This window comes from Platichthys flesus, chromosome 10 (assembly GCF_949316205.1).
Source record: "Platichthys flesus chromosome 10, fPlaFle2.1, whole genome shotgun sequence".
NCBI classification, from domain to species: Eukaryota; Metazoa; Chordata; class Actinopteri; order Pleuronectiformes; family Pleuronectidae; genus Platichthys; species Platichthys flesus.
In genome coordinates, this window is record NC_084954.1 from 6156005 (window position 1) to 6174907 (window position 18903).

The 18903-nt window shown below is 44.2% G+C and overlaps 2 protein-coding genes across 6 annotated transcripts; one reads left to right on the forward strand and one right to left on the reverse strand.

Annotated features, from left to right (window-relative positions):
- The first annotated feature begins 354 nt into the window (after nucleotides 1–354).
- On the forward strand, nucleotides 355–8849 carry LOC133961642 (glycogenin-1-like). Of its 3 annotated transcripts, none has more exons than XM_062396888.1 (7): nucleotides 355–511; nucleotides 3082–3220; nucleotides 3288–3462; nucleotides 3621–3783; nucleotides 4449–4575; nucleotides 4687–4924; nucleotides 6810–8849. In XM_062396888.1, the coding sequence occupies exons 1-7, from the start codon at nucleotides 370–372 to the stop codon at nucleotides 6975–6977; spliced, it is 1152 nt and encodes a 383-aa protein (XP_062252872.1). In that variant the 5' UTR covers nucleotides 355–369; the 3' UTR covers nucleotides 6978–8849. The 3 variants fall into 3 exon arrangements, with proteins under 3 accessions (XP_062252872.1, XP_062252873.1, XP_062252874.1); XM_062396889.1 differs by having other exon boundaries at nucleotides 3085–3220; XM_062396890.1 differs by lacking the exon at nucleotides 355–511 and adding an exon at nucleotides 2060–2397 and having other exon boundaries at nucleotides 3085–3220.
- Nucleotides 8850–9458: 609 nt separating this feature from the next.
- On the reverse strand, nucleotides 9459–18838 carry hltf (helicase-like transcription factor). 3 transcript variants are annotated; one of them, XM_062396885.1, is made up of 25 exons: nucleotides 18751–18838; nucleotides 18059–18276; nucleotides 17117–17283; nucleotides 16748–16872; nucleotides 16352–16413; nucleotides 15843–15914; nucleotides 15393–15584; nucleotides 15229–15303; nucleotides 14919–14979; nucleotides 14753–14795; nucleotides 14518–14570; nucleotides 14335–14382; nucleotides 13848–13958; nucleotides 13661–13752; nucleotides 13083–13226; nucleotides 12771–12903; nucleotides 12433–12568; nucleotides 12020–12199; nucleotides 11754–11869; nucleotides 11411–11592; nucleotides 11202–11324; nucleotides 10662–10774; nucleotides 10360–10540; nucleotides 10012–10092; nucleotides 9459–9828 (listed from the first exon to the last, which is right to left on the reverse strand). In XM_062396885.1, coding segments are annotated over exons 1-25 (2853 nt in total). In that variant the 5' UTR covers nucleotides 18752–18838; the 3' UTR covers nucleotides 9459–9684. The 3 variants fall into 3 exon arrangements, with proteins under 3 accessions (XP_062252869.1, XP_062252868.1, XP_062252870.1); XM_062396884.1 differs by having other exon boundaries at nucleotides 16730–16872; XM_062396886.1 differs by lacking the exon at nucleotides 18751–18838 and adding an exon at nucleotides 18348–18711 and having other exon boundaries at nucleotides 16730–16872.
- Between the last annotated feature and the right edge of the window lie 65 nt (nucleotides 18839–18903).

Here is an 18903-nt window from a genome sequence, read left to right on the forward strand (position 1 = left end):
CATCTATCCATCCGTCTATCCGTCTGTCTGTCTGTCTGTCTGTCTGTCTGTCTGTCTGTCTGTCTGTCTGTACGTCCTTCCTTCCGTCCTTCCATCCACCCATCCATCCAGTATCTAATAAAATATCTGTATTTCTATCTATCTATCTATCTATCTATCTATCTATCTATCTATCTATCTATCTATCTATCTATCTATCTATCTATCAATCAATCATCTATCTATCTATCTATCTATCTATCTATCTATCTATCTATCTATATATCTATCCATCCATCCATCCATCCATCCATCTATCTGCGCGTGTGTGAGTGAGAGAACTCGGCGAGGGGGCGTGTCGGAGGGGGCGTGTCAGCTGTCAGTGGTCACATGACCCGGAAGATGTGGGGCTTCATTCCCGTGTTGAACTGCTCTCAGCTGCTGAGCTTCTGTCCTCCGCAGTCCCGACCCTCCGTCATCCGCATCGCGACCCCCGACCCCCGGGAGAACCCTCCGCAGCGCACCATGTCAGGTAAGACACACCAGGGCCTCCGGCGACACTCACAGCCGCCGCACCGACACCGGAACCCGGCCAGGCTGCACGGAGCGAACCGGTGATGAACGAACTGTCCTCATCTCAGGAAATATCGCGAAATGTCCCTGAACGCTGCAGAACCCTGCTGCTGCTGCTGCTGCTGCTGCTGCTGCATGTGGTGTGAGACCAGGAGACCCGTTCACACTGTGCACCTCCCGCTGGGCTGGACCTACAGGTTTAATCAGGTTCGGGTTCGATGTACTTGAGTTGATGAGTCGCTGCAGCGGTTTGGACCAAAGTAAAGTGCGTGATAAATACAAAATAAAGCACATCCGGTTATCATTTTTCAGAGATAAACCCGTTTCCAATGCGGTTACTCCTGAGAAACACACTAGGTGTAAAAATCTGATTAAAATACAGTAAGATATAACTAATATATATATATATATTAATAACACTAAAATAACGTTCCAACAACAATCAAGCGTCATTGATCATACCCAAATCATTTCAACATTAATCTATTATTCAGTTTGTTTGAAAAATGTAAGAAAATTGCAATGTATCCAAAAAGAAAAACTAAAATAAAAATCAGTTTAACTTCATTCAAAACAAAGAACAGCATCAAATCAAAAAAATTAAGAGTGGGAAACCAGCAAATGTTTAGTTTATTCGCTTAAAAATAATTACAAATGTTAAATTTGTTGCTAAATAGTCAGTTGACTCATTGATTAAATGATCAATCGTTGTAGCTCTACTTTCTACAGTGGTGGTTAAAAGGGATTTTTGCCTCCACATGTTTGTCCCAGTCTGCCACTGCACTTACGATCACATGTTTCTGGATTTCTGAGCCGTTTCATCAATATTTGTTAGTTTAAACGTGATAAGAATAAATTGACTGATTTTATCTTAAAGTCATTATCTTCAAGAGACGCCTGTTCGAAATACAGCTTTCAATTTTTTATGTCAAATTTCCTGTTTGAAACCTGCCTCTTTTTCATCTGTATTGGTTTTCGTGCACATTTGTTAAAGAGGAAATGCAAATTCAGACGGAAGTTTTAAATGTTCCAGAAATCTAACTCCAGCCCCCAAAAAACTTGTAGATTCTGTTGTTTGGCCATTTTGACCGACCCACATGCACTTTTATTTTTTAAAGGATTCATCATGGACTTCCTTTTTACTGTGGAGCCATTGAAGCAGCTTGACAGTTTCTCTGTGGTGGACGTGCACTTCACTGTGTGGCCTCGAAGGTTTTTTTTCACATGCAGTAAAAGGCTCGTTACATCACAGCATTAAAAGTATTTTGGGAAACAATGCTTATATTTCATGGTGTAACTTTAAGTCATCTCTGCATTTTATATACACTCAATTAAAATATAAAAAATGCCTGTGTAAGTAGCTCAGGTTACTTCATTTTATTTAAAATCATTGCACTTGCTCCAGATAACATTATCACCATATGAATGTTAATGTATTGATTTTAAACTTAAATATTTGATTCAGTGATACTCTTAATGATAATATTGAAATGTGTCGGACCCAGATGTGCAGGAGTCATTAGGTTTCAAGCAGCCACAGAACACATCACATGCTTCCTGTCCCACGACGCAGACCTAGCTTTTGATAAACCAGTTCCCTTCAATCGAGCCCCAGTAAGACACTCCCACCCCGGGGTAGGTTTCCCAGAAGCCCCCCTGACAACACACGCATTCAGCCTGGTGAATGCTATCTGCTGGCTCTGGGCCTGCTGTTCACAGTGTGAGTCCCCTGCTGTTAATGTTAATGTATGCATGGGGACCCGTCAGACACTGAAGTCCACACAAAAGGCCTCGCAGATGAACTGGGTCTGGTGCAGTGGGTTCTACAGCAGACGGGAAGGAAACGTGAGGATTTGAATCTGTTGTTTTATAGAGGAAAAGAAGAACTGTTGTTGACGTTATCACCGGCAGGATTAATAAATCATCCATTGCTTTCACACTGGAGTACAGGAAGTGAGTCTGACGCTTGTGTGTTGTTTTCGTGATTCAAGCAGCAGTGTGCACCAAACTTTGGTTTTGTGTTACCATCTGTGGAGGAGGCTGTAAAAGCTTCAGAGTTTAATTATGGGTTATCTGGCTCTTCGTAAACTACTCTCCTTGTGGGCAGACAGGACGCCGACACTGTTTAACTCAGTAAAAGTCACTTGCCCATTTTAGTTATTTTTGTCAAAGTATAAATGAAAAATAAATGTGTAAATAAATAAATGAGGAAATGTTTTTTTGTCCTTTATGATCGGGCCCATATTTCCCCCAAAAACCTCAGAAATGCAAATGATTGTTTCTGTTTGGTGAGGATTTGACGCCTACGGCCAAATTTTTCTGGAAGAAATTTTACATGTATACAAAATCTCTCATGTCTGCATCACAATGACTGTACTGCACTGGATTTATTCATTTAAATCCGATTTCACATTTTTATAGCTTCTTTCTTTAGGTTAAACATGTCAATTTGTGCATGTTACCCAATCAGGCATCTACAGGCAGAGTCCAGGTCATGGCTAATGCTTGTGTGTCTGTGTGTGTGTCCAGCAGACCAAGCCTTTGTGACGTTAGCCACGAACGACAGCTATGCCAAGGGAGCGATGGTTCTCGGGCAGTCGTTACGAAAGCACAACACAACCAAGAAGCTGGTTGCACTCATCGGGCCTCACGTTGCAGAACCCTGCAGGTAACGCACGTCAGTTACTCATTCATCCAGCTTTTAAAGTCATGTTAATCGTGTTTGTGTGTTGTAGAGACGCACTTGGCTCTATTTTCGATGAGGTGTGTGTGGTGGACGTTGTGGACTCGGGCGATGTGGCTCACCTGGCCCTGATGAAGCGTCCGGACCTGGGAGTGACATTCACCAAACTGCACTGCTGGACTCTCACACACTACAGCAAGTGTGTGTTCATGGACGCAGACACACTGGTGAGACACACACCTGGAAAAGGAGAAAAAGATTCCAGGCTTTAGACCAGAAATCCTCTCTCCGTGCGCTGACATGATATTTCAGCTCCACATTTAGATGCAATGTGTTAAAAACATGTTTCTGAAACTTGTGAGTAACGTTCTTGCAATGTGTTCAGGTGCTGTCAAATATAGATGAACTCTTCGAGAGGGAGGAGCTCTCTGCTGCACCTGATCCTGGTTGGCCGGACTGCTTCAACTCCGGGGTTTTCGTCTTCAGACCGTCCAATGAGACGCACGAGAAGCTGCTCGCGTTCTGTGGGGAGAAGGGCAGCTTCGACGGTGAGACATTTTGTCTTTGTCTCTCTCTTCAACAGGTCTTCAGAGGATTAGAAGAAAGGACAGAATCTGAAGAAATAAAAGACGTAACTGATTAAAACAACAGTTTTAAATGACATTGGTGTTTGTGTGTGTGTTTGGTGTTGTGTGTGTGTGTGTGTGTGTGTGTCGGATGTCAAGCATACAGTCGGTCTGTGGAGGAACCTTTTGAAACGTGGCAGCCACCAACCCACTGATCAGTTACTTTAAGCTGCATCCTCTCGTAGCAATGCTGTTTCTCAGAGAGGTTCACAGAGGGTGTGTGAAAGGAAGCACTGATCACGGATAACTAGACAATGTGTGTACGTGTGTGTGCGTGTGTACACACCATGTGGATGTGTGATGTAGTGAGTCACAGTGGATTCCAACAGCCAAACAATCACAACTCCTTGCAGTATTGTTTTGCTCTAATGAACCGTGTGTGTGTGTGTGTGTGTGTGTGTGTGTGTGTGTGTGTGTGTGTGTGTGTGTGTGTGTGTGTGTGTGTGTGTGTGTGTGTGTGTGTGTGTGTGTGTGTGTGTGTGTGTGTGTGTGTGTGTGTGTGTGTGTGTGTGTGTGTGTGTGTGTGTGTGTGTGTGTGTGTGTGTGTGTGTGTGTGTGTGTGTGTGTGTGTGTGTGTGTGTCCGCAGGTGGAGACCAGGGGGTTCTCAACAGTTTCTTTAACACCTGGGCGACGGCAGATATTTCTAAACACCTGCCCTTCATCTACAACCTCAGCAGTGTCTCCATCTACTCCTACTTGCCAGCTTTCAAAGAGTCAGTACACACACACACACACACACACACAGGTGCTCCCTCTCTCCTTTTCTTTCTCTCACTCCTCTTGTCATCTCACAGTCCTGCCACCTGTTGTTTTGTTTTGGACAGATACGGCCGTAACGCGAAGGTGGTGCACTTCCTGGGCAAGGTGAAGCCCTGGAGCTACTCCTATGACGCTCAGAAGGGCGAGGTCCGAGGCCACGCCCTGTCGCCTGACCAGTGCCAGCTGCACCCGGACTACCTGCTCCTGTGGTGGCAGCTGTACTCCAAGTCTGTGATGCCCGTGCTGCAGCAGGCCTACGGGGAGACGCCCTTCAACAGCGGCTTAGCAGAGGAGAGCGAGAACGTATGTCAGCGCTCCTGGTGTGAAAGGAAGAGTGTTCGGGTTTAGGTGTGGTTGTGGCCACTGTGAAAGTGTGTGTTTATTGCGTAAATCTCGAATCACTCGGTGAACTCTCCGGTCTCTGGCAGGTATCTCCCCATGAATCTGTCGTGGTGTGGGGTTACCGAGCTGTGACAGTGCCACATATAGAAGCTCTATGCGTTTTTCGAGCTCCAGATTAAAATGCACAGCGACCAGTAAGAGTTGATTGGTTGATTCCACTGCACCAGGCGGTTGCCAAATAGTCGTGGCAGCCCTGGAGCACAAAGGAAGCCAGGCTGGCAACTACCAACTCAGTAGCGGGCAGTCGCCATGTTGACTGTGGTAACAACACTGTGGTGAAATAGTAGAAGTGAGTCAAACACGGAGATTGATTGTGTCCCCAGAACCTGCATTTGCCTCAAGGGTGTGTGTCTCATTGTGTCACCCTGACATGTTTATACAGAGCGCCCTGTGTTTGTGGAGAGACTTTTTCTGCCTCCACACAGGTGACGTTGTGTTTTCAGGTTGTGCGTCTGTCCCACTCTCCTGGACAGGACATCTCAGCGACAGCTGTGGCACAAACATTCACTTATATTTGGTAAAAGGTCACGTTGATCTCTGTAAAACACCATTTGGACACAATAAAAAAAACACTCACTCAATAACAATCTACAGCAAATGTCAAATAGAAAAGCTGATGTGTGGTTGTAAACTGTGACAACTTGACAGACTGATGTAGATTTACAACCTGGAGACAGCAATTTTTTTTTGTTTTATTTCTTGTGACACTGTGCCACTCGGTGGTGTGCATACCTCTGCCAAGGCCCGACAGTTTCAAACCACATTTGGATCCGCACCAAATTACACTGGCTCATAAATATCAGTTCCCTTAACATTTGTTTCATCATAATTACTCACGAATGCTTCTTCTGGGAAAATGTCTGTAAATGCCTTGAAGTTCTAGAGAAATCTGGATCTACCCTTTTGATTGAATCTGTGCCAAAATGTAACGGTTTCTTTCCCGGTCCCATCTCGTTTCGCCGAAATCATTTTAGCCGTTTATTTTGCGTAATCCTCCTGGCAATCAGACAAACCCGTGCACAGAGGTGAAAACATAACCTCCTAGGTGGAGTTATCACTGTGTGATCACTGTGGCGGTTACACAACGATGACACACTGAATTTCCCCAAATTTCTCTCTAGTCGGTTGGTTCAAAGACGTCTCTCTGATGCAACCGGAAGTCGTTGAAGTTACACAGCAGCTCCTGCCTGAAGTTTACTGAAAGGAGGTAACATTTATCACATCAGACCAGGTTCTGCAAATGCACCAAAGCCTCTCAGAATCTCACAAGCTGTGTCTCAGTTCGGGGGCCACGTCCCTCAGAGATTGAGGACACGAACACTGTATGTGGGATTTGGAGACATGTCCAGTAGTTAATATTAACCATATTGATATTTTTATTCATATATTCTGGATTAGTCAGTTAGGGAGAAAGTGTAGATGTAGTTGTAAATTAAAACACTAAGCAGAACCTTTTAATAATGTGTCAGGAGGGGATTTGATCTGTTTTACTCGGCTGTTGTTCACTTGCAGAGTTCGTGTCTCTTATCTGCGAGTGTCATAAAAAGCCTTGTTGCACTTTGACCCGTCCGATGAAACGCCGGCACACAACATTTGTGTCTCGAGGGGAAGAAAAGAGCAAATGTCCCCAGTGAGGATCCTCTGGCTGAGTGAAAGCCGAGCATGGCTGAACCTGGGGGAAAACCAGTCCTTATAAAGTATTACTCTGGCTTTATTTAAGGATCATTCATTCTCTCTCTCTCTCTCTCTCTCTCTCTCTCTCTCTTTCCGTCTGTCTGTCACACAGGGTCAGCTTCAGGAGGATGTGAGCGCACAGCCGGAGGCCTCCGCTCCTCCTCCACAGAAGGTTTCCTCAGAGGTGAGGAAGCAGCGCTGGGAAGCCGGCCAGATCGACTACATGGGCGACGACTCCTTCGCCAACATAGAGCGGAAGCTGGACTCCTTCTTGAAGTAGCGGCCGTAGAGAGAGAGAGAACGAGAGAGAGAGAGCACTGTGTGAAGCTCTGTGGGGGCGGAGGTATAACTACTGCTCAGCTCAGTCGCAGATGCTTGACTAGCAAGTGGCTGAACGAACTTTCGGCCTCACTCTCTGCATCCTGTCAGTGTGTGTGTGTGTGAATGACAGAGTTGACCTGTGACCCAGTTTCTCGTGCACTCTATAACATTCATTTATTTCTCTTAAGTCACGTTTGACATTTTGGAGGACGCGCTTATTCAATTTGCATGCTTGCACAGAGATGAATTTAAAAAGATGATGCCGCTCACATTTCTTCATGTTGAAATATGAAAGAAGCTTAGAATAAAGACAGGAACCAGGAAAACCTCAGCACTGTGCATTACTCTATGATTTGGTCAATATGTGAACCTGAATTTAAAGAAATCAAATTTCATATTTCTAACATTAACTGACTGTGGGTGACATCGTCCTGTACTCTCACACGTTCTCTAATCACAGAACTTTATTGTCTGCACAGATGACAAACGTCTGCAGCAAGTTTTCAATTAGAACGTTGCTTTGGACCCTGGCTATCATTCGTTACAGCTCCGTTTGTTGATGCACTTTACAGCTGAGGGAGGTAAAAACCTGTGGAAACGCCACGCGACCGGATTACCAAGCTGGGTATGAAGGAGACATCCAGGTTCTGTGCAAAGGTAGCACCCACCAGCTCCTGTAAACATCCCTGATACAACTGCTGTTGTATTTTGGGGTTTAATTCGTATGAAAACTGAAAGTGTGTAGAATGTGTTGTTTCTTGGCCGTACACAGCAGCTTCCTGTGAATGATGACAACTGATGGAGGCCATAAGATGCAACCTAAGCACTTGTTAAATGAATAATTTTCATTGATACACTTAATTTGGTTTAAACGACGACACACAACTTGTAAGCGAGCTTCATGGTTGCTGGTTGTTGGATTTTGTCGCCTTTTGGACGGAGCGGTTTCCAGTCACTTAATTTATCCTCTCGATCACAAAGAGTCCCCAAAATGTCAAACGCTTCCTTTAAAAGGGATCTCGTACGTCCGATGGATTCATAGTCCTGAGTCTTCCAAACCTGTGGAAACTTCCAGCAACAACAGACACACAACAATGGTCCAAGTCTGTCACTAAGTTGTTTCTGGATTTTTATCACAACTCCTAATAAATCTCTACCTGAACCACTTTGGAGGAAATCTGCAGCAGCTGGCTCAGCCTCCTCTTTTCTCAGCCAGTTACAGAGATCTCACTTCAGTCCAACAGCGTTCACCTCCCCCGGGTTACAGATCCCCGTCTGTGCCTCGGGACGCTCGGTATCGTGTTAGCTTCTCCGGGCCTGTTGTGTTGCGTTTGCATGGCACGGTGTTCAAAGCGTGGTCGATGATTTTATCGTCAGTTGTTTTATTTAATGCGTTAGTGTCGCCTGCATGTTACATCCTCCACCTCTGTGTATCTTTGTGCCATCACCTGGGTTTCATCACTTCCTGTGTGTCGTATTAACCAGCTGCCTTATTGCCTCTCACTGTTTAATGTACTCATCCACTGTTACTGCTGCTAGTATCACAACAGACAGACTTGATGAGGCCCGGCTTCCCTGTTACCTCCTCTACTCCACGTGTGCTTGTTCACAAATCTGCTCCAACAATAAAGAACATTCACTCATTTCTCCTCTTATACACCTTCCTACAGGATGCGCACAAGATTTAAAGTCTGTGTGTGATCATATTTATCTTGTTTGATAAATCCTGGCCAGTACACCGGTGGAAGTATAACATGATGTAGTCCTGTTCCCCTGCTGTTTACTGACCGCCCCTGTTAAAGTGCTAATAAAAGAAATGTTAAAAACTTAACTTCTCGCTTCCTGTCATGTTTCATTTTAAGTATCACGATTTCAGGTTCTCTCCGCTCACATTGGGATTTTTCAGTTTATTTTATGAATATGATATATCAAGAACACCCTCCAGAGAATCCTTCGTCTTGTGAACGCTAAAGAAACACCTTGAGGGAAATGTTCACGTGGACTCGAGGAGAAACCGGTCTTGTTGGTGGAAGTTAAATGCCATTGGAAGCTTACAAACCCCATTTTTGCCTTGTAAGTGCTTTATCTTAAGTGCAACTTGAGAGAATCATTTCAAATTGGGCACACAGGTTCACTGAGACACGCAGATTATATAATTAGATGTGTGTGTGGTCAAAGGTCAAAGTCACGGTGTCATAACAAAACATGTTTTTGGCATCTCTAACATGATACCTCAAGTCTGCCTTTCTTCAAACATTTACCAGCTGACCCTTTGACTCAAAGATGAACTGATTAGATATAGAATGTTTCTACGGTCAGGTCAACAGTCACAGTGACCTCGTGTGAGTGTGGAATGAAAAACTATTCGGACTGAAACTTCCCTGGTGGTATGACGGGAGTACTGCGTGTCGGGCTGCAGCTCACTGATTTGAGCCCACGATGGTTTTTAACATTACACATTTTATCCAACTGACAAACTAAGACATTGAGTTTACAATAACAAACGTTAGTGAACAAGAACAAATCGTGACTCATTAAATAAAAACAGAACTTAGAACATTAATGAGCAACTGTAAAAAAAACAATAAAACCTTTCAAAATGTCCGACACCAAAGTGAACAGTTGGTGTCGTCTCCACGTTAATGTTCAGGTCCAGCATCGGACTCCTACAGCTCCATCAGAGCTCTGATGTCGTCGATGGGAGACAATTTACTTTCGGTGCTTGTGGAGCCAAACGCCTTCTCCACCAGGTCCTGCTTCTGCCTCTGGATCTTCACCATGTTCTCCTCGACTGAACTCTTCACAATAAACTGCAGCAACACACACAGTATTCCATGGTGAGTGAACTTTCTTGCCTACCCATCTCTAATATAGAACTGATATGTATTTAAGAAATCATTGAAAAATACTAACACTAAACTTTAAACTCTAAACTTTCAGTGCAAACCCTAAAACAACTTTACGAACACACATGCAGTCTGTGGTTTTCTGACCTTGGTGACGACGACTTTCTTCTTCTGGCCCAGACGGTGGCAGCGGTCGATACACTGCTCCTCGGTGGCTGGGTTCCAGGCCTACAACACATTCAATCACACAGGCACGATTCAGACCGGAGACATTTCATGGACCACTTAGGATCCCTACCACCACACAATCAATCGGTTGCTGTTAGAACCAAACTGTGGAACAGTTTATGGATTAAGATTAGACGGGCAACATCCTTTGGGTATTAAACTCTTTTTGAGACATTTTTATCACAAGGCTTTTATGAATGCTAAAGAAACAGAATATGGTGCTTTATTCATTTTTCCATCCCATACCTCGCCGACTGTGGTACTTACAGGGTCCATGAGGAAAACTCGAGAGGCGGCGGTCAAGTTGAGCCCCACCCCTCCAGCTTTGAGTGACAGCAGCATGATGGCGGGGCCGTCGGCCGCGGAGCTCTGAAACTCCCGGATCACCTGGGTCCTCTTCTTTTGGCTCATGGCGCCGTCGAAACGCACAAAAGTGAAACCGTGCTCTCTGGGGAAGAGGGAAAAAGGACGAAGATTAGAGAAAAGTATATTTTTAAACCACTAACCATTTTCCACCACAACAACTCAATGATTTAACTAGAGGGGAGATACATTGGAGTGGGTGTTACCTGAGTGGAGTCTCCAGTATGGTGAGGAAACGCGTAAACTGAGAGACGACCAAACTTTTAATGCTGCTGTCTTCACTTCGCAGCCTGAGCAGGTTTCCCATCAGCGCCTGCACCTGCAGAGACACAAACAAGCAACTCTGATGTCAAATGGAAACCTACATGTCCATTTTGAGTCGCTGTCACACTGCCAACGTGAATATGTATCTCCTGACGTCTGAGTAGAGAAGTAGGGAAAGAGTCACAAACGCTATCAGGATCTTAAGTACAAACACTTCAGGCCTTTTGAGTGTGTATGAAATGACCGAACTCAAGGTTTGTATTTCATTTTCAATTAGAGGGATTTAAAAACAAATTCATGAGACATCTTGAATCCTCACTGCTGATGTTGATCATGTTAAAGGAAGCTAAATAGAAAATATTAGTTAAATAATTTTGAGAGGCCACTTTTTTCTTAACTTTCAAAGGAATTATTTCCTGCATTTTTCCTAGTCTACAGATTTCTTATTTATCATTATCTGTTAGGTCTTTTGAGCAGCGTACCTTTGAGCTTGTCCTCCACCTCTCAGAATTCATACTGTTCTCTTCTTCCATTTCCTCCTGTGGAAACTCCACAAGCTCCTTGGTCTTGATCTCACTTCGACAGAGAGGACAACGCGCCGTCTCCTACGTGCACATGTTCAGAAATTAACAGCTAAATAATCACTTTTATTTCAGAGTAAACTTGCTTTTTCAATCCCCACCACGTGTACCTTCTCGGTGCTGATGACCTGGGCGATGCAGGGCCGGCAGTAAACATGTGCGCAGTGTGTGATGACGGGGAGGCGGACCGAGTCCAGACACACAGAGCACTCCTCGTCGGAGCCGCTGGCCAACACCAACCGCAGCTTCTCGATCAGACGCTCCCGAAGCTCTGTGGGCGTCGCTGCAGCACCTACACACAAAGTGAGGGCAAGGAGAAAGAGTATTTGATTCAAATGAAGTCAGAGCACAGAAATCTTTCTGAAATCTGCATTAAAACAGAGGACTAATAATTCCCTTTCATTACACAGTGAATAAATTATAGTAGAAAAAAAGAGAAAAGGGAGCTTTTACCTAAATCTGAGCAAACCTTCGCCAGCAGATCAGGGTGGCAGCAGTGTTGTCGAAGCCTCATCAGGATGGCCAACACATCAGCATAGTTCCTCAGCACTGAGCCCTCTGCTACATATCTACATACAAACACACAAAGTTATACAAAACAATATATTCATATTATCACATTCAAAATGCATTCATCCACAGCCACGTCTTTATTCTTTGCAAGTTTATTCCTTACTAACATGCTGTCTTCAAACATGCACACACACACACACACACACCTGCCGATGGTGTTTCTTCCTTCGTTGCGTGCCAACTCGTACTCCTCTCTTTCTTGCTGGCTCAGTTCCACCTGCTCCACGTAGACAGTCTTTTCAGGCAGGGACACCAGGGGGCGCCCATTCGCCTCACTGCTCTTGGTCCGCCGCAGGGTGATGAACTTCACCAGGGTCTGAAGGTTCCTGCACACAGCATCAGTTTCCTAAGTTTAAAAATATTTGATTTGGCTCCACTCGCTTCTGGTTGTTACTGGCAACTATGGGATTCAATTTAAATATTATAAATGAATAAGATTTGTATGAGATAAAGATGCACCTTGGCAATAACTTCACTCAGACTTAGAGTAAATGGCTCCATCTGTAGTGTGGAGTACTACCCTGTAGCAATGTAATATTCAGTATGAAATAGCACTCACTGCAGGCCGTCCCTGTCTCCCTGTGTCGTGGGTCTCTGGATAACTCGGTTCCACCACTCCCGCACATCGAATGGCTTCAGACGCAGGAAAGCCACCAGCATCCACAGGTCTTTCACACTGTTCTGGATCGGAGTACCTGGAGCATTTTGTGGTGTTTGAAATGATTAAAAATATAAAAAATGACAGAGAAAGACGAGAAATCGAGAGAAGTAATATCCTGTTTGTAGTGATTCATTTGACTGAACCTCACACACAATCAGTATAAACGGTTTCCACTGTTTATGAATAGATGAAGAACAATAATCCTCATATGCTTCCGTGTTTACAGGCTGGTGTACCTGAAAGAATCCAGCGGCGTTCAGCCTTCAGGTCCAACACGGCTTTACTCATCTGTGTGTTTGGGTTTCTTATGATGTGTCCTTCATCCAGGACGACCCTCAGCCAACTGATCCCGTGGAGGGGACTCTTATTCTGAAAGAGACACAAATGCTTTGTGATCAGTTATTTAAAGAAAATAAACTGATCTCAAACTGACTACTGGTCTGAATTGAAACATATACTTCAGATGCACAACAGACATTCAATTACCACTGGATAACTGTGCTTATCAAACGGAATTATTGAACAGTTTCTGAACAGGATACACATACGGCAAAGTCAGCAGACAGAACGTTGTAGGTGGTGATCACCACATCCTGGGAGGACAAAAACTTCTTGCTCCTGTTGCGCTCCGAGCCGTAATACAGATATACGTTGAGCTTCACATTGGGATGCACGTGCTGCTCAAACTGCTCCTGCACTCACACACAAAAGACAGAGGAAGAAAACATGACTGAGAATGCAGCTGGTGAATCGATGCAGGTCTTTGCTGACGAGCTAGTTTTCCTCTTCAGCCTATCCACAAGTTAAATAACAGGTCAGGCTGCAAATAATGATTATTTTCTGCTAAATATTTGTATTTTTTAAGTAATTTGGTCTGTTACTGTCAGTATATGCCAATTACAACTAGCAGTTATAAAATTGCATGTTTTATCCTCTCATCAGTCCCAAACTCAAATATTTTCTATTTACTGTTCGACATGAAAAAGAAAGACATCAAGTCCTTGCATTTAAAAAGGTGCAGATGAATTTTCAGTGGACAACTGATCAATTGATAGATTCAAGATTTCCGTTCTCAATTTGTGTGTAAAGTGACTGTGTGTGTTGTTGTGTGAGGCTGTGTTCTTACCAGCCAGTTGCTGAGCACAGAGAGTGGACAGATGATGAGAGTTGTTCTTGTTGATAAGTCATCTGCACTTTGAGGGAGAAAGGATTCCAAACCTGCACGAATAAAAAAAGGCACACACATATCTCCAAGAGTTCAACTTTCCTTCCACTAAATTAAAATTATGTAAACACATTATATTAGAACTCACCGGCTGTGGGACTGGCCTTGTTGGCAGTTTTCTTTTTCTTCGGGGCTGTGTCTGATGCGGAGCCACCGAGTGCTGCCGCGAAGTCCAGATCCTCCTGCAGAACTGGGGCCACTGCATTTCAGGCACAACACATAACAGTGATTTAGAGATTTAGAATCGTACTTTCAGACAGGAGCTCTATATATTTGGCTGTATTTGTGTTTTTTTTTTATTTATCCCCCATAACAAAGATTATGGTTAACCTGTAAAAGTTCAGGCCTCAATGACATTTCTTTGTCGTATCAGAAATCTATTAACTCCTCCTTAATATTGTTATCACCCCCCCACAGTCTATATTAGTCAGGCTCTACTTTTAACAAACCAGATAAACAACAGTGTTAAGTGAAACCTTCTAAACAAAATAAAAATGTATAATAAAATTCACTGTTGACATTTAGCCTTGAACATGCATATATGTTAGTGCACATGTACAAACTGTGTATCGCACCTTTACTGGGCTTTCGTTTGGTGGCTTTCATCTTTCCTTTGCTAGCACCTGCAAATGGAGAAGTCCAGTAGAAATATATTTTAGGGAGAAAAGTACTTAAACAATCCAGACAAACACTCAGAGGGGAAAAAAAGAGTAAAAAATATGGATTTCAGTATCAGTTTTTACTTTTCTCAGACTCACTTGTTCTCTCCACGATGTCTGGTATATCAGCACAGATCCCCCCCGCCTGAGGACTGACGTATACAAGAACATCCCCTCATTCAGTTATGTTGCAATAAACACAGGGCTCAAAACATTGTTACATCTCACAGAGTAGGTGTGAAAATGTTAAATAGACGGAGAAATGAGCAACAATTTTTATTATAATAGTGATGATATCATGCCAGTGTGTCATATTCAATTAAAGAACACTTACAGGTCTGAGCTCCTTCCTGCTCCATCAGTTGCATCGCTGTTCCCTGAAACAAACACCCCCATCACCTCTGTGGTTAGAGCTCTTCTGCTGCTTTCTTACATGCAAGTTTGAGGGATCTAGAAATCAATACATCTGCAGCAACAAATCGATGTGAAGTGTTGTTTACCTTCTAGTTTGGAGAACATCTGTGGTTTGGTTTTGGCTGAAAAAGGTGAGGATCCCTTCTCCTGCAGAAATGTAAACAAACACTTTATAACGGTTTACGACAAGTCGGTCTGCAAACTGAGAGAAAAGGACATCGGCCCTGAGAAATCGGATTCTGGTGGACAGCTCTAAGTTCGTCTGACATTACAAAACGTCCCCAGAGCTTGTGTGTTGGCAAACGTACATTGAGCTGACCACTTCTGATCACATCCCTCAGGACGGATGTTAATACCTGATCTGAACGAGGTCATGTTCAACACAGCTACACTTACACATCTCTCCACAGGCAGGGGCTTTCCATTGTGAAAGTTGGTGAGGATCAGAGCAATGGTTGTCAGAGTTTTTCCCTGAAAGACACAAGGAGGGGTTTTCAGATACAGATTTTGTGTGCGTGCGTGTGTGTGTGCGTGCGTGCGTGCTTGTATGTGAGACTCACCAGTCCCATGTCATCTGCCAGTATTCCTCCACGAACCCTCTCTGGTATTTCTTTGGCAGAGAAACATGTGAGCGTGTTGTAGTACAGCTCGCCTGTCTTCTTCCAGAAGGGCGGCAGCGTAGATTTGTTTTCTCGAGCACACATCCAGGACAGGGCCTGTCTCTGGTGCGGCAGGAGAGGAGTGACCACAGACTGCAGAGAAAGACGCAGAGACACGCACAATTTGTTGAATGCACAGGAAGCACTGATGACTAATTCCACAGCATAAACAAAAACACTTCTATCAGAGATTCACAGACTTTTGGATATTGTTTTCCATTTTGTGGAAATCAAGGTTGAAAATAATATCAAACAATAAGAAACACAAATAAAAATCATTCGTTTTTGACATAATTTTTTTGAGAATAGTATGAAATACAAAGATGCACAGATTCATAATCATGTACGCACCTCAACAGCTTCTTTCTCGCCGTCTTTACTATCCATCAGATCTTCAAACAGATTATCAAATGCATTCTTCAGCTGAAAGAAAAAAAGATATAAGTAGGAACATTATTTAACCCTCTGACATGACTGCAAATGTGACTCTTACCATCATTTTTGCATGGAATTTATACACAATCAAATGATGAACAATGACTTTCCTAAATAGACATCATTCACTGACTTCGAATAGGGGCCATTTTCATTCTCACACTAAATGAAAACCTATTAAACCCAAAATACTTAATGGGCTAGTCTGGCTGCAGAGGGCGCTGCTGCTTTGTCGCTTTCATTGTAAGGAAACAATAAATCTGATTCTATTATAAAAAACCACCACACCAAGAAAATAGGCAGGATGTTGCCCAACTGTTTTTCTTAGACATGTTTAGATTACCAATTCCTATAATTACAAGTATTTCATTATATGTATAACGTTTATGCTATATACCTTTATGAATTGAAATTGAGTAGCTTACCTCTTTTGCAGTTAGTGGGATGGTCAAACCTTTCTTAGATGCACTTGATGGTTGATTTGCACCTGCAATCAAAAACATCCAAGTAAACACACAAGGAGTGAAGGTGGTGATGTGACTGATATTTGTGATACAACACAAGCTGCTCTCAGACAAGCACTGGACTCAGATGCAGTTCCTCCGTATCTCATGCTGAAAAACAGTTTCATGCACGTGGAAGACAGTGAGAAAAACGTCAAGAGAGAAAAAGACAAAGTCTGGGTAAACTCTGTAGCCAATTCTCTGGATTTTACCCGGAGGGCATTTCTGAAAGCGCTTAACGTGAGGTACGTGCATCAGTGTGAAGTGGTTTTCCACCAGGAGGTGAGTGAGGCTGGATACCTGTTGGTTTGCTTGTACCTGTGGTCAGTCTAAATCCACGGCGTGCCATTGATTCAATCACGGCATCTTTGTTCTCCTCTCCCCCCCAGAACGACAGCATCACTGGCATATTGTACTGGTTCTTCGTGCCCGAGTACACCACCCTGACACAGAAGAGACACCAGCAATGAGACCAACACACAAACACAAGCCCACAGGTGCTCAGTTTGCACCGGTGCAGGAGAAGGAAAGAATGAATGTATTGAAAATAATCGTTATAAGCAGTGATCTAGAAATCAAATGTCAAAGTTGTCATTTTTGCTCCAATTCAGGGTTAGTCAGGTATTGGTGTGGAATTTTCAAACGCAGATTTGACACCTGACAGGCCAGTAACCATCTACTACTCACCCCTCTACTTTAGCCATGTTGTTGTCCATGACGTATGCCATAGCTGCTGCCAGCTCCCTCTTGATGTGTCCCACCTGGCTGCCATAAATGTTGGCGACCATCACTGCGTTACGGTCGTATGGATTGTGCGGCTCACGCACTAAGCCGACCATTTCCCCCTGATTCACCTGTACAGAGAAATAGTCAGTAAGTTACGTTTTTTAAGGGTAGCACCTTTCACGGAGCAAAGACACAAAGTGCTTCACAAAGGCAAGATTGTTGAAATCAAAACGGTGAGTAGTAATCCTAAGATGCAGAGGAGGTGAGGGAGGGAGGGCTCAGAGGATATAGGGATGAATGGATGGAAAATGGAAGGGTAAGTGTGGGTCGAGAAATATGAGACAAACAGAGCATGATGGGTTGACCAGGTAAATGGAAGTCAGAGGTACTAAGTGACCTGCTGGTGATGTAGAAGCAGGTCAGAGATGTGTATGAGGGCATGCAGTTCATCTATCTTTTCGAAACTTAAAATGAATCCTGAACCTAATTGGGAACCTGTGTAGAGAAGCTAGGACGAGTGGGATGAGGGGTCCGATCAGCCGCCTTGTAGCAGCGTCCTGGAACACCAGTGAGAGGTGTAAAGGAAATGTTTCATCCAGAGGACGTCAGCTGAGTGGCCGGTCCTAAATGTGTGGCGCCGTGAAAAGAACGTGGCCCAGATCGCCTCTGAAAGGGAGTGATTGGTTCTCAGGATGCATTCAGGACACAATTGGCTGCCTTCAAACCTGAATTTAGAGCTGACTACATGTGATCGGATCAGGATGGGTGTCAGATTGTTTTGTGGGTTTGATTATGAGTTGCTGCTGAGACACCGTGAACTGGCATCACATCACTAACTCCTTGCAAAGTTGATGTTCTGTCTCCATTTGTGAAAATCAGTGTAGTGGATGTACTGATCCTCACCACCCCTGTGTAGAACCGGAGGCCGACCACGGTGCCCTGCAGGTATCCAAACAGCACACTGCCGTCAGCGTCCGGCTCCTCGGCCGCCGCGGCTCTGATGGCCTGGGAGAGGGTCTCTGTGTCGGACTCATGGGGGTCTGAGAAGAGGTCGCTGTCTGTGTAGCTGCCCCAATGCATGTCCCACCTGGGGAAGTTCATCTGGACACCTGGAGAGGACACTGAGACAGAAAGAGGGACGTGAGTTTGGACAGGCAGCAGCAGAGATCAGCTGACACGACGAACACCCCACCGTTTCAGGGATGGAGAAGTGGGATCCAACGACAGGAAACATCCAGGAACAAAACAACTTTGCAACACAGGAAGCAGGAAACGTTTAGGCAGGTGCACACTTTATAACTTTCAGGATTTGTAGCTGCAGAAAACTAGCATCGCCTAACTATGACTGAATAACCAGGCACCCGCCGTCAACTGGTCCAGTGGCCCGAGCGTTGACATGAACCAGTTAGCCAGTAACGGCTCGAGCCTGCGTGACGGTTGGAGTTGTTAGCATTAGCTAGCGGTTTGATTTAACGTTGGTAAATGTGTTAGCTAAGTTAATCCTGCGCTGTTTGGTCTGATGCCGCGTTCTCACGCACGCAGCTGCACACAACGTCTACGCGTGGTTTCGCTGTTATTCGACCGGTCGTTCTTACTGTGTTCTCCTCTGTGTCGTAGTTTGTTTATTTCTGCTGTTTGAGCTTCTTTCTCTCTGTTGCTCTCGTATCCAGGAGTCAGCTGCAGTTAGTCTGCCACTTCCGGTAGTCGCCGTCAGAATAAAATCTAATCCATGACATGTTTGAAATTAT

Coding starts and splice junctions, on each gene's coding strand:
- LOC133961642 (XM_062396888.1), top strand. CDS start 370: ATGACCCGGAAGATGTGGGGCTTCATTCCCGTGTTGAACTGCTCTCAG. Junction 3,221..3,287: donor CACGTTGCAGAACCCTGCAG/GTAACGCACGTC, acceptor TGTGTGTTGTAG/AGACGCACTTGGCTCTATTT. Junction 3,463..3,620: donor TCATGGACGCAGACACACTG/GTGAGACACACA, acceptor CAATGTGTTCAG/GTGCTGTCAAATATAGATGA.
- hltf (XM_062396884.1), bottom strand. Junction 12,569..12,770: donor ACGCCGCTGGATTCTTTCAG/GTACACCAGCCT, acceptor AAAATGCTCCAG/GTACTCCGATCCAGAACAGT. Junction 9,829..10,011: donor AGAAAGTCGTCGTCACCAAG/GTCAGAAAACCA, acceptor GTGTTGCTGCAG/TTTATTGTGAAGAGTTCAGT.